General features: G+C 37.7%; 1 protein-coding gene across 1 annotated transcript in view; it reads left to right on the forward strand.

Annotated features, from left to right (window-relative positions):
* Positions 1 to 465: 465 nt before the first annotated feature.
* The window catches only part of MRTFB (myocardin related transcription factor B), a 64,122-nt gene continuing 50,299 nt past the window's right edge, over positions 466 to 14,288 (forward strand). Inside the window, exon 1 of the mRNA XM_074158816.1 lies at positions 466 to 619. Coding sequence (XP_074014917.1) covers positions 466 to 619 — 154 coding nt within the window. The remainder of the gene's footprint in view (positions 620 to 14,288) is intronic.

Genomic DNA, 14,288 nt, shown 5'->3' on the forward strand with positions numbered 1-14,288 from the left:
GCAGTGCTTCAAAATATTAGAAGCCATTTGTATGCTATCATATATTACTTCAGCATTCTCTAATATAAGCTACTGAAACAAAGAACATTTTGCTGAGAAATGGGCTGTGTCACTGGCTGGAAGGTAGGGCACAGGAGTTTCCGGGCACCCTTATTGAGAGTTCACACTGTAATTTTTCTGTCAAAGTGAACAGAGAAATGTCCTGCTTCTTAGAACTAAATAACTGTTAAATTGCATGTAAATCCATTGCTTAACTATCTTTTTGCAAACACGTAATATTTGTGCAAAATTAGTAGATAATGTATATATCATTTTAAAGTTGAATATGGTGTGCAAAGGAACTGACCAAAACCTGAACAAAAAAAGTAATGTGTCTACATGATTTTTTTTTTCTTTATTATTTTTATCAACTCTAGAGCAATTAAGAGACCGCTTGCGGTCCCTCTCTCCAGACAGTTTAACACAATGGATCACCTGGGGACAGCGGATGCCGAGGACGACTCTGGATCGCTCCCACGGCTTGCTCCCAGCCCTCACAGCGAAGCAGTTGCTCACGAGTTTAAGGAACTCTCGTTGCAGCCCAATCAGTACTTGCCGCCTCTCACCGAACGGAAGAATGGTGAGTGCAAAAGTGACTGTTCTGCTTTTCTCCACATTGCTTAAATGTTTTCTGTGGGAATAATGGTGTTTCTTTGCTTTCTTCAAATAACATTAATTGACTCTCTTCACTTGCTCTCCCCAAACCACGTTACGTAGAGTTAAAGTGCTACAGTGCTTGTTACGGAATCTGTCCTGACCAGCTTCACCTGTCATGGCAGCTTGGAGGTCTGACTTCAAAACCCCGACTGGAATACTTTGTTTAGGCATATAGAATGAGGAGTTTATATTTTTAACAGTTTTAAAAACACAGCCAGTATATAATAGAAATATTAGTTAAATGTTTTTGAGGTGGGATAGTTATCAAGAACAGGGTTTTTTCCTGCAAAATAATAAAGAATTAAAGTTTCACGTTGTATCCCAGAAAGCTTAATTCACCACACAGTTTAAGGTTGAACAATGAAAGAAAAATAAGATTTAGATTTTGGGAATATTTCCAGTATCTTTCCTTGTTGTTGATGTTGGCATGGCAACTTAGGAAAAAAGTGTTTCCACTGTTACAGTAAGCATCAGGAAGAACTAGGTCTGAATCCAAATGTAGGCTCATTTTTTATTGGTGAAAAGGCAGGAGCCTTTCTTTTTCTTTTCTTTTTTTTTTTCTTTTTGTGGTGTTTGTTTTCCTTACACTAATATCTTCTAGTAATGAAGATTTGTTTTCCACTATTTGTAGTAAATAGTGGGACCATTGAAAGTATGTAAATGAAATATTTGTTTTTTGAAGCATTTTTTAAAATAAATTCAGCTATTAATTCAGTTGTAATAGTATAAGCATTATTAAATAAGAAAAAAACGATCTGAAAATCCCAGCTTTAAAGCAGAAAAAATGGAGATATATATTACTAGACTGTATGTATGTAAAATACCCGGGGACAGGTCCAAGCCATGGTATTCTGTGTTTCAGAAAGACATGGAGTGTTGTCTCTTACCAAGATGCTCCTGTTTACACAATGAGGGACTAAGTCTGTGGTGCTTCGTGTATGTACCCTCAGTATTATCTAGCACTTCAAGAAAGCAAAAGGTAATAAAGGGAGAATAGGGTAGGAGGGAGACTCGGGCTTCACTTATATAAATGTGGAATAACAACCTCTTTGAATACTCGAGCTTGTCTTTTCCAATTGCTTCCTTATTTTTTTCCATGTATAAAGATCCTGAAATACAGAATACTATGTTAACTGATACAATGGATTCAAAGTATTTTAAACTAAGGGACCTGTAGCTAATTTATTACTATTTCGGCTCTACATCCTTAAGTATTATGTTTTGTAGGGCAGGAAAAAAAATTGTAACTTGGGAGACATAGTTTTTGTTGGCTACTGTTTGATGTTAAATTGATAATAGGTGTGTTTATATCAGAAGTTAATTTTAAGATAGCTTAACAACATTTTACCTTTTTATTAAGGAAGCAAGAGAAATACATATTTAAAGAAAGATATTTCATAATGAGGCTAAAAATGCCAATACTGAACTCATAAAACTCATAAAAAAGAGAATTTAGTGTTGGGGTTTTTTTGCATCCTGTGTTTATATATTATACATCTGGAAATTTTGTTTGTATGGGGTTTTTTTAATTGCCTGTAAAGCCAAAATGGATCACATTGGTATCTATGTTGAGTGTAAATAAGTCAAACTTTTAATTTTTGAAGGCTACTACCCCAAGAATGCACTAAATTAAACAGGAAAAATCCCTTTTATAAGTGGTTCCCTTATAAAAATCCCTTTTATAAGGATGAAATTCCCCATTTTATAAGGGATATCAAGCTTGTAAATTTCTCTTTTGACAAGCCTTGCTATGATTGTATTAAGTACATATTTATCCCCATCAAGTAATTTCATTGTTTTGTTATCTTCCTGCTTTTACTAATAAAGACAAATTGTCAAACAAGCAGTAAAAGGAGGTACGCAGCTTCAGGTGCGAAAACTACTCATGTTTGGTCTTTAGTCTTTTGGTTTTAGTTCTTCTGTATTGGACAGCTGGTTCTTAGGCATTCTTCCCATAACTTGAAAGTATTTTTGTGCTTTCGTGAATCAGTGAAATAATTTATAGATAGGTTTTGTATTGTCTTCACGTATAATCTGCTGCTTATTTATTTTCCAAAGAAAAGGCTGTAGCAAGAGATTCTAATGCTTACGGGCTCTAGCTTGTTGAAATAACAGAGATTTTCATAAATAAAGTGGTGGTGGGGAAATTAATAATTTGAGAAGCTGCCTTTCACTCTGTGTGCCATTTGACTTAAGAACCATTGCCCTGTTACTCTTTGTTAGTTATCATAATTCCTTTCGTAACTTAGGATACTGTAGAGCTTTTGTCCATAGCAGGTATCAGGCTTCCCACAAAGATTTTAGTGTCTCTGAAGTTCACATAATGGGCTGTGGCCTCACTTCATCTGTCTTTTGTGACAAGACTAAGTCATCTGGCTGGGCTTGGCCCAAAGATTAGGCATTGTTTTCAAGGCCATTATTAGCACAACCCTATTGCTTTCGAAAAAGAAAAGGCTCAACAATCTGCAAGGCAGATTGAGAAATCGTATAATTGGAGGAATTTTTAGAGGAATGCAGTCTGATAGACATGATAGAGAAGTGACTGATGGACACTGGTGCAATTTCCTATCCTTTTCAGTTTTATAGATCTTTGTAATGTTGTTCAAGCATCCTGCCACTGAGAGCATGCTGCTTTAGTGGTATTTAAATAAATCCTAAATTAACTTAAGAGGAGCCTCCTAGTTCTTTTCCTGTCCTTATGCGAAAGATCTGACAATACTGGACTTCATATTGGCTGGCTGGTTTTGTTCCTGAAATAAATGGACATTTATGTTCCAATTGTTTTCTTAAAATGACAAAAAGAGGTTTTGGAACTGTCATCCTCCAGAGCACCCAAACTGTTGTTTGCCCATAACTTCAGATTTGGTAATCTTGGTTAATCGGTTAAAAATAATTTTTTTGTAGAAATGATGAAAGTCAGCTGAAAATTTCTAAAAGTGAAATTTGAACTTAGTGGATTCATATGAAAAGTAGCTTTAATATTTACTCTTTGTTTTTACTTTTTACCCAAACTGGATGTCTTCAGGAGTATTTTAACATGACACTATTTTATAAAGTGCATAAGCATAAGAGATTTTAGTACACAGAAATGCAATAGCACTTAATAAAAAAAAAACAATCTGAAATATTTAAGGTTTTTCTATTGAATATTTTTCTGCAGTAAGCATTATGCTTACTGTGAGCTTTGGTAGTGATCCTTTAAACCTTTTGTTTACTTGAATGAGTCTTTTGGCAGTAGTCCAGTAGAAGGCTGAATTATTCTAGTATTGTTCTGCGTGGTGCAGCTAAGCTGCCTTGCACAAGTTAGTACAGAAACTGCGTTTCAAGCTTTTCCAATGACACTGGAAGTGTGGGAGGCTTATGCTTTGCTTTGATTTTGTTTTACATGGAGGTAATCACAGCAGGGGAACAGAAACCTACAATGCAATTGCATGCGCGTACCTGGTGTGCCGACAGTCGTTTGAGATGTTACTACTTCGTCCTTTTTTTACATTTTTCTCCTCTTGCCCTGCCCAGTCTGCTCCCAGAGATCATGGTCATAGAGCAAAGCAAGCGTGAGAGTTCAGGGGAGCATAGCTCAGTATTTTTTAGTGCAAAATCTCATGGTTTAGATTAAGCTCCACTGAAACTGTTGTCCCTTGAGTTGAGATGCTCTGCTAACTCTGTTGAAGAGGTTGTAACTTACAGTAGAGGATCAATAACAAACAGTTGGAGGCCAATAGCATCTTAAGCTTCTCCAGCCATTTACTACATGCATTTACTACTCCCTGATTAAAGACAAATGGATAATTTCTTTGGGGAGGGAGAAGGAGAGACAGAGAGAGAAGGGCAGCAGCATATTCTTGTCCTCTCAAATGTCATTTTTCAGACAGAAGTCTTCCATCATAAAAAGTCTGTGAAACACAAATCCTAACCAGTTAATGTTTCATATTTTAATAGCAGGGCAAGTAATAGGAATTTTCAAGCAGATTTGCTAGATAATGGTTTTATTGCAAGGCTGAAATTCTTCAACTGAACTATCTCTAAAGCAAACACTTTAATTATTTGGGGTTAGAACAACAAACTGTTTATAGAAGGCAACCTTGTATGTGTATTTGGGTGTGATAACAAAGAATCATCTTTCCAGGATGTTGTATGTTGGTCTCCTGGATTGTTACCATGACAATTTCCTTTTTTTCTTTTGACCTGTTTTCAAGTTAACAGCTGTGAATTACTAATGAAATTAATTTCAAGTTCTCATTAGTCTGCATCTTTCTGGATAATTAAGCAATACATACAATACATTGATCATTTAAACTTGTGCCCTGTTTATTGCAGCGTATTATCGTGCCCGTTCTCTGGAGGCCAACTCTTGTTCCACTTGCTGAAAAGCAGCAAAAGTTACCTTTCCACTGGTTCTGCTTTTTGTACGTGTCACCTACTGGGTGGACACTGAAGACGTGCCTGTGATTCTGGCAGTCTAATGGCAACCACTGGTGTATAGTCCATGTCTGTCATGTGAGTGGTTGGGCTCTTCACATAAATGGAGGTTGGGAAACAGAAATCCATGGCCTTAAGAAGCTCTTGGTTTGCATCCCTACCTGAAGGATGCCAGGCTGTGTACTCTGTATTTGCTTGCTTAGCCAAGCTGCTGTGTCCTTAGGAAGGACAGTGGTTGAGGGAAGAGAAGAGTGACACAGATGAGGCCCTTCTTTAGGAGCAGGAGGGGGAAAATTGATGACGAGGTGTTGTTTAGCTGGACTGCAGTGGAGGAAGAATGACAGAGTAGCAGGCAGCGCGGCACAGCTGAAGTACTAGTCAGAACAATATGCTACCCACACGCTGTACCACAGTTTCACAAGCTTCTGTCTGAGAGCCAGGAGGTGGCAAGGGAGGGAAGGATAGGCTGTCTGCTGCTGACAGCAGGAGGGTGGATGGGAACGATGCTGCTTGCAGCCTTCTAACCTGCTGTTTCAGAGCCAAAGGGTGGGAAGGGATTGCACACGCAGATACCATCAAAAAAGGGAAGCACTGCATAAGCAAAGCTTCTTGCATGGTGAGTTAGTACTTTCCCAGAACTGGTGGATGTGCCACTTTGGCTGGCAGCGGTAGGTGTGAGGGTCTGGGTGTCAGGAGCCATGCAATCAATCATCGTTGTTTCAAGACACCTGTAAAATGAAAAGGTCCTAGCCTCTATGTTTTACAGCAGTCTCTCTTGCCTTTGCAGTGGCTTCCTTGACTGTCCCACTGTGCCAGAATCTCCTTGTGACAGTAGCTACTAGTTTCTAAAAAGGAGAGACATGCAGGTTGCTCTCGTGCAGTCATCATCTGCAGATAAGAGCCTGGTTATGTTCTTGTAAAGTGGGTAGAGAATTGGTTGGATTCTATATGGGCCATTTACTGTCCTTTGGCACTCCAGCCGCCTTCAGCTCTGTCTGGGCTGTAAATCATTTCAGATTGTGAGTCTGCCTGTTCTCTCTCCTCTGCATCGTGCGGAAGAAACAGTTTTGTTCCAGCTAGTGGAAGCTAATGGGTGTCTGCTGCTCTAGTCTCAGAACCACAGTAGATATGGGATTGCATTCTGGTTCTGTTTGGGCTTATACGTCTTGTACTAGAGGCGGGTAGAGAAGATGGTGATGTGCCTGCCGTGGCTATCTGCTAGATCTCGCTTTCAGGTAGCTAGCAGCTGATATTCTAAAGCAGAATTGAGCTAATTGAGCAAATAGCTAAGTTTTGGATGTTTTCTCAGGAAAAAAGCCTTGGGACAGTGAATATCTTGAAGTAAAAGCAAGACTGGTAAAATATCTATTAGATGAGTGCTTCTGGCTGCATAAGAACAGTGATGTTCAGGAGCAAAGACCTTGAGGCACAGAAGGTCAGATGAAGATCACTGCTTCCTATGGGCCACTAGAGCTTGTGGGAAACAGTGAGTTAAGGTGAAGGTGCAACACACACACACCCCCCCCAAACCAAAACAAAACGCCCAAAAACCCAAAATGAAAACAAATACTCCAAATGGTGTATATTGAGTTCTCCTAAGGGACCAGTGGAGCCAGCTGGGAGACAGACAGTTCTCAAAATAACTGAATGAAATCTACATCACGCTTAGCCTAATGATATTATTTAAATAAATTTGATGAACCAAGGGAATTTTTCTGGCATCTAAAAGAGTCGTGGGTATATTAGTTTGCGTGTTATCTCTTATCTTCCACTCCCTTATTATGTATCACTGGTAACATGCATTCTTGGCATAGCTTTATGGCTTCTGAACAAATTCTTAATCCTCTGTGCAGTTAATAGATTTGAGGCTGCAAATTTGATACTAGGGAATCAGGTGAAATTTGGGACATCCTCCCCGTATCTGTGTACGACAGGGATTTTTCCCACTCTTTTGAGATCTGCAATTAGGCATGGTTTTTCCTCTCCAAATGGTACATAGGAAGGTTACCGTACTTAGAAATTATTTTCTTAAATGAGTTGGGAGAAGTGCAGAAAAGATTGCTAGTGGGAAGACTAGAGAAGAAAAAATGAAAAACTTAGTTCTGATTAATAGATTGGCACAGAGAATAACTGAAAGTGTGAACTTAAATTCAGCAGTTTCATAGTCACTAAGCTGAAAGCAATGAGATCTGGAAAACAGTATACCAAAAAAGAACCAAACCACCAAAACAAACCCCAAATATTCTAAAAGAGCTGTCTAGATATAGTAGTATACAATTTATATAAGTTTACAATAAAAGTGTGTGTGTATGTATGTAGTATAGTGTATATATAATGTGTGTGTAGAAGAGTGGTTGCCCAGAGAGGCCGTGAAACCTCCATTCATGGAGATATTAAACATCGGACTGGGCACAGTCCGAGACAGCCTGTTCCAGCTGACCCTGCTTGAGCAGAGGGTTGGGCTAGGGCATCTCAAGAGGTTGCTTCCAACCTCAGCAATTCTGTGATTTGTCTTTCCTTTAAGGTTTTAATAGTCGAACATCCAGTGCAAATATTCTACTAAATAATCCTTTGTAAGAACACATAGCATATTGGGAATTAATATATATTTGTCTCTGTGTTTTGGGTTTTTTTTGGCGTGCTCTGTTTTTTGGGGAAGTTTTGTTTTGTTTTTATTAACAAACAGTGCCAGTAGAAAAAACAAATGTCTTTTAATGTGTGGATTCTTTTGGTCTCTCTGTAAATATATGAATGTCGTCTTATCTGTTGTGAGATGAGAGCAAACTGAGTAGGTACTGATTTCCCAGTAAGTCTGTCTTTGTCATTGGTACTGCCAGTTCCCACAATCCTAGCATTCCCAGGGCATCAGTCAGTGTCTACAAGGAACAATTTTCAAATATTAAAGCATGTGAAAAGACGCACAGGCCAAAACTCAGAGCTCTCTAGGGACTGTGACCTCTTAAATGGAATATATTCTGACATTTTCACAGGCTACATGAAAGAATTCCAGCAGGGTCACTTCATTTGGTAAACTTCTAAACAAACATTCCGTCATTTTAGTTTGATTTATAGGTTTTTATTTTTTTTTTTAATTATCTGCTTATTGTGAAGAGATTAACATGGGAGACATGACCTGTGACTGACACAATTTAAAGCATCTAGTATATGTGAAAAGATCCTGTTAGAGGGCTTGGCATTTGAGTGATTACGGGAGATATGGAAAGTATGTTTAAAGAGATCTCTTGATCAAACTGTCTTATTCTGACTTTTTTCCTGAAATTCCTTGTGGATAACTAAATGCATAGCAAGAAAAGAATGTTGAGTTAATTTTAAATTCCCCTGTATAATTGTTTTAAATTGTTAGAACTAAATCCTAGCTGCGTGTTATGTTGACACATTAGCTTGTGATACAACCACCACAAGAAGGTAATGCAGTGGAAACAGAACTGGTAATTCATGTGCAGTACTTATTATATCAGCCTTTTGCAAATCATAGGTAGCATTGTGGATGACCAAATATTGTCCTTTAAAAATTATATTTATATACGTATATGCAGTTAAACATATATATAAAAATATTTTTACTGTATATTATATATACACACACGCTTTTGAAATATTTATTTATTTATTTAGATGTCTATATGGGCATGGCTGAATGGCAGGGAATTTTCATTTAAAGAGTGAACACTGTCAACATATGTCCTCCCTTAAAAGGAGTTTGTGGAGGTTTTAGTGGGAGAAGAGAAGCAGAACATGCAGACTTACAAATTTGATACATCACTGTAAGTGTGTGGGGTTTTTCTGGGAAGGGTAACTGAGGTAGGTGGTGACCATAATTTGGATTGTTTAGGTCTTTGTTACCACAATGGTGGAGAATATAGGCAGAAGTGTCCAGTCCATCTGACGTAATTCCTTAGTCACAGCGTAGTACACAATGCTATTTCAAAAATTACACAAATTTTTCAATTGACTTTTTTGAAAAACAAATGGAAAGATCTACTTGATGCTTCAGTAGCAAAAGAATACGAAGATGAGAGACTTGAATGTTTTGGGGATTGTATCTCAAATACAAGCATAAGACTTACTGTATAAGATTTACTGCTGATTTGTTTGACAAATGTCTGAAGTGTTCAAAGCAAAGAACTTACGTACTGGTATAGAAAAAAAAAAAGGGATTTTTTTTAACAAAACAAGAAGGTGGAATAGAAATGTATTGTAAGTGGCAATTGGGGGTGTGGGGGAATAAACAAAAAAATGCAAAGTAAAAACCCATAAGTTAACAGTTCGAGGTAACTTCTTACTGTTTAAAGAAGTAATAGAATAAATTATGAGGGATTATTTAAATGAATGGTTTAGTTTGTGTAGTCAAAGCACTATTTTCCTATGTGAAGAAATTACTGCACAAAGATGAACTGGATTATCCTAACACAATAACAGACCAAGAAATTGATCAAGGTGTGCATGAGGCCAAGATGAAATAAATGTTTTAGTGATTAAGCTCTTTTTTCCCACTTCAAAATCGTGTGGTAGTGAAATAGGTTAAATACCTAAAACTGTTCGAAGTTTTTGTCTAGAGTTTAATTTGTAGGTTTTTTGTTTGATGGCATTGCAAAGGAATGAGCTCCCTATGAAGTGAAGAGTTGGAATGTACTGCTAAAGCAATTGTTGCTTAGTTACTTCATGTTTAATGAGGTTGTAAAGTTGCTCACGGTTAGTGATCTCACCTGCCAGATCACTGATACTTAAAAAGATAACGGGGCTGTTCTGAGTGGCAGACAAGCAGGCACTGTGCAGGGTACAATGCTGCTGCACCGTTTCCTCCTCTACATTGTGATTTTGGCAAATATCTGTTAGGCACTTCCTCTTCTTAAAGAATGTGTTTTTTCTGTAGGCCTAAGGTTGGCAAAACACTTGAAAGTCTGTGTTGCAGGAGGATGGAATGAAAGAACATTGATTACTTAGATTAAAAGCAAGCAAATGTTTATGAAAAATGCAATACATTGCTATTAAATGAGGTGTTACTGGATTTTGGTTTATGGAACTGACAGCAATGTTCCATTCTGAGGCTTTTTTCCTTCATTTCACCTGCTTGTATACGATATATACTACTCAAATAAATTGAAATTAAAATGAGAGGTATTTCTATCCTCTGAAGATGAAACGAATTCCAACAAATTTCATTTTTATTGAAACAAAAAGCTTTTTGTGTATGTTCGACTGCTGTTTTTCATAGACTGATGCTGTTTGTAACTGGATTTAAACTTGTAATTGACCAAAACGGCATGCACTGCTTAAGATTTTTAGCTGAAAGAGCCACTTACGTTTTGTTGTTTGATAGAAACTAGTGTTTCAGCCACAATTTTTTTTCCTAGCTCATTACAGGTTTCTGTATGACCCTCAGTGTCATTTAGCTATTTGTACTGGTAAAAGTAGTTTTTTTTGGAAACAGGTATGTGTTCACATCAGAGGTTATACATCCAATATTTACTTCGGAAATAAGTAGTTGAGTAGTTCTCTTTCCTTTATTATGAAACCTGTATTTAAGTCCACAGTCCGCAGCAGAAAGACAAGATGAAAATTTAGCAATTTGAAACAGTTTTTTCGGCCTATTTTTTCCTAATGCCATCAATTTCAAATGACAATACTAATTCCAGCTGCCTCTTAGAAACTGAACACAAAAGCATTTCAAACTGAGTGGAGTTGAAAGACCCCAAGCTTTTCTTGTATATATTTTCTATTTCATGTGTTGTGTTCTATCTATTGCATAACTGCTAAATAAAGAAAAGGCTATAAAGAGTAATCAAAGAACAAACGAGTTGATATTGTTTCACTAATACTTATTCTAAAGGACTTTTTGTTATAGAACCAAATGGGTAATTTGAATGGGAAAATATTAAGTTCCTACTGTCGAAGTCTTTCACCAGTTCTTTTAAGATAAATGTGGAATTAGCATCCTTTAAAACCAACAATGAAAGTTACTGCTGTACAAAGCAGTTTTTATCTGTCAAAACAAGGACTTTGGAGACAGATACTATTCAAACATGGGAAGTATGTTTAAAGTATCAACATAGTGTTTGTGGCTGATGACAGGGCTTCTGCTTTTTTGCAAGATGTTAAAAAATTACTATCCGATTTGAAAGTGCGTAAGTAAATCTGTGAAGGAGATATAGTGCTTTAGCAGTCAAAGGTAAGAACATATATGAACCATTTCAGGAGAGTTACAAATTTATTTTATTTAGTGGGGAAAAGGGAGCTCTTAAATGCAGGTGGACTGGCTTTTGGGGGATCACGAGGAGGGTTGTTGCCTTGAATCAGATGGAATCTGCTGGTGACTGGAAGACACCTTTGACCAACTGAGTATTGTTAGTTAGCAGATGAATTTAGTACTTGAACGTGCTAACCACCTAACAGTGACTCTATTCCTTCCAGTACAGTTCTTAGGAATGTGAGAAAGTTGCTCATAAAAACATGCACTTTTTCCATTTTGCAGTGCTGCAACTACAGTTACAGCCGGCAGTTGTGAGATGCCCCCAGGTGCCTTGTGAAACTGTCTCAGAATTTTAGGCTTTTCTAGGAGATGTGTTGAGACATGGTGATTATTTTTTCTTTGAAGCCTTATCACTAAAAATAGTAGAACTATATATTGTTGATCACCCAAGTAAGCAGTATATCCAAATTACGAGTTGAGCTTGGATTAACGTATATTCAAGACTGCCGGAAAACCATGATATTGTTGGAATATGAGTTCTTTTTCATCATGGGGGGGATCAATGTCATTCTTTGTGCAGGGATTTAAGAGAAACTGTTCCCCGGGCAGAATGTCCAGGCATTCTCAATATTCACAGTATAACTGAATCTGAATAAAATCTATTTTCTTTTCTTCCAAGGTAACTTTTCTTCCTCTTCAGTTGTTACGTCTGCCCCCTCCCCAACTGTTCAATATTGCATAGCATTTATTGGCAACTACAGTACTTGGTTACATCAAAAATACACAACATCATTTTGACCATCTCTCCTGGTCTAGACAAGAATTTAATCATTCTTATTTTCCATAAATTCTGTGATTCCTGCTTTTCTTCATAAAGTTATTTGCAAATTACTGTTGAGATTTTGATCAGACTTCTTAAAGCTGTTTTAAAATATTAATCTGTGTGTTAGCTTGTATTGAACTAGGAGGTGAATTTGAACCAAAATGTAAGGCTTGGCTCCAAGCGGCTGAAGCATAAGCATATTCGTTTCTGTAAATTCTGCTGTGACATGGGTACCCTTGAAAAAGGGGAGGAGAGGTAGAAGGAACTCCATGCCACCAAAGCTCGTCTTTCTGAACAGGTGAGAACATTCATGAGGGCTTGAACTGCTGTTGCCCAACTGCTGTTACTGTGATCTGGCATTCACTTGAGCACTGGACACGCTTAATTTATATAAAGCACTGTAAACAGATAGGAATGGATAGAGCTATAACATTTGAAGGAAAACTACACACTTCAGAAAATGTGTGAATTGCACTGTACCCTTCCCATAAAACAACTTCTGCTGTTATATTCTGACAGTATAACAATATGTAATTAATCCATCCAAACCATTAACTTCCCAGTTGGCACAAGAAAAATGTGGAGTTATAATCTGATATATCCGTAACTGTGTGAGAGTCTATTTATTGACTGTGTCAGATTTTCATATAGGTTTCTAAGGCAGTATGTGTTTGTATTCTGTTTGTCTGGATTTATTTTTTTTCTGAATGTGTGGAGTTTCCTGACAGTAATTTTGTTTCGTATGCATCATCGTCTGTGTTCCGGCTGCAGGCAGTGAGGAAGTTCATTTGATGTATCAAGTTCTTCTTCAACAGTAATTTTTTTTCCCCTTGCGTTCAGTAAAAATCACGGCAAAAGCAGATGTATTGGAATAGTCTATAATTTGTATTTAAGCAAAATCTGATTTAAGCTGATAATTTTTATACAAGTGATGTGCAAAGAACGAATCTTTTGACTGGGAAAACTGCCTCAAATCATTTGTACTGCAAGAGTTTTTCTTTTGCCTGTATTTGCAGCTCCTTAGATGTCAAGAAGTTGATATGGCCTAGTAAACTCACATCTCCTCTGAATATGTCGTTGTGAGCAGATCCAGATTTCCCTTCTCCCAGCAGTAGGAAGGCAGGCAGAGAGTTCCCATCCCCGCTGGCTCTGTCATGCAGCCCCGCACCCCGTAGTATCGGTTCCTTGCCCTGGGAGTGCACTGTTAAGGTGAAGAGTCAGTGTTGAATGATTGTCTTGTAGAAAGATCCAGAGAGGCAGACAATTTTAATTTTTTTTCTAGTTTCCACTTTCAAAATTCTGCATCATGTGTTTGTTATTGTATATAGAGCTTCTCAAATCTGATGCCAGAAAAGAGAAACAGTTTTTCTGAGTGGAGATGTCCTTTATCACTTCAGGCTGAAGGATTTGAAATATAAAGTAGGGGTGTGGAAAACATGTAATGATAGCATTTCTAGGTCAAAGGGAAGGGAAAAAGCACCTGCTTGAGTTACTTGTTGACATGCAGTGTCTACTTAAAATTATGTATAGTTGATTTTCTCTAAATGCATGAAATGCAAACTACTCTGCTGTTCCCTCATAGCTAATGCCAGATAATTAAAGGGGCTTCCTTTGCCCAGAACCGTCCAGGTTGACGCTGAAGCGGATGGTTCATGTAAGATAAATGGGATATGCCGGAGAGAATGGCAGATCAGAAGCTGTGGGAGGAAATAGTCCTAAAACTGCTGGGAATAATGAGACGTAAACTGTAATGTAAAAAGGAAAATAATAAAAGACTCTTGTTTTAGATATTTACAACAAGGAACAGAATCTGTCCTATACTGCAAGAAAAGACATGGAAGTAATCACTGGTTTTCCCACTTACTCTGCTAGATAAGTGTCTCTGAAACAAGACCTGGGGCTGGGGCGGGTGAGAAGGTTCCTCGGCAGAACTTTTTCAAATGCCAATGTGCAGCTTTGTTTACTGGTGAAACTTAATGAGTAATGAATGTGCCAGTGAGGCAAAGATAAAGTATTTCTGCTGCCTGCAGCGGCGTTCAGGGGAGTGGGGGAAGGGAGAAGGGAGGGGAAAAAAGAGAGAGAGTCCTCAGCAGTAGTTTGTCTTAGGTATCGGCGAATGCAGCTCCTTCAGCAACTGCT

Source organism: Numenius arquata, chromosome 14 (genome assembly GCF_964106895.1).
Source record: "Numenius arquata chromosome 14, bNumArq3.hap1.1, whole genome shotgun sequence".
Lineage (NCBI taxonomy): Eukaryota > Metazoa > Chordata > Aves > Charadriiformes > Scolopacidae > Numenius > Numenius arquata.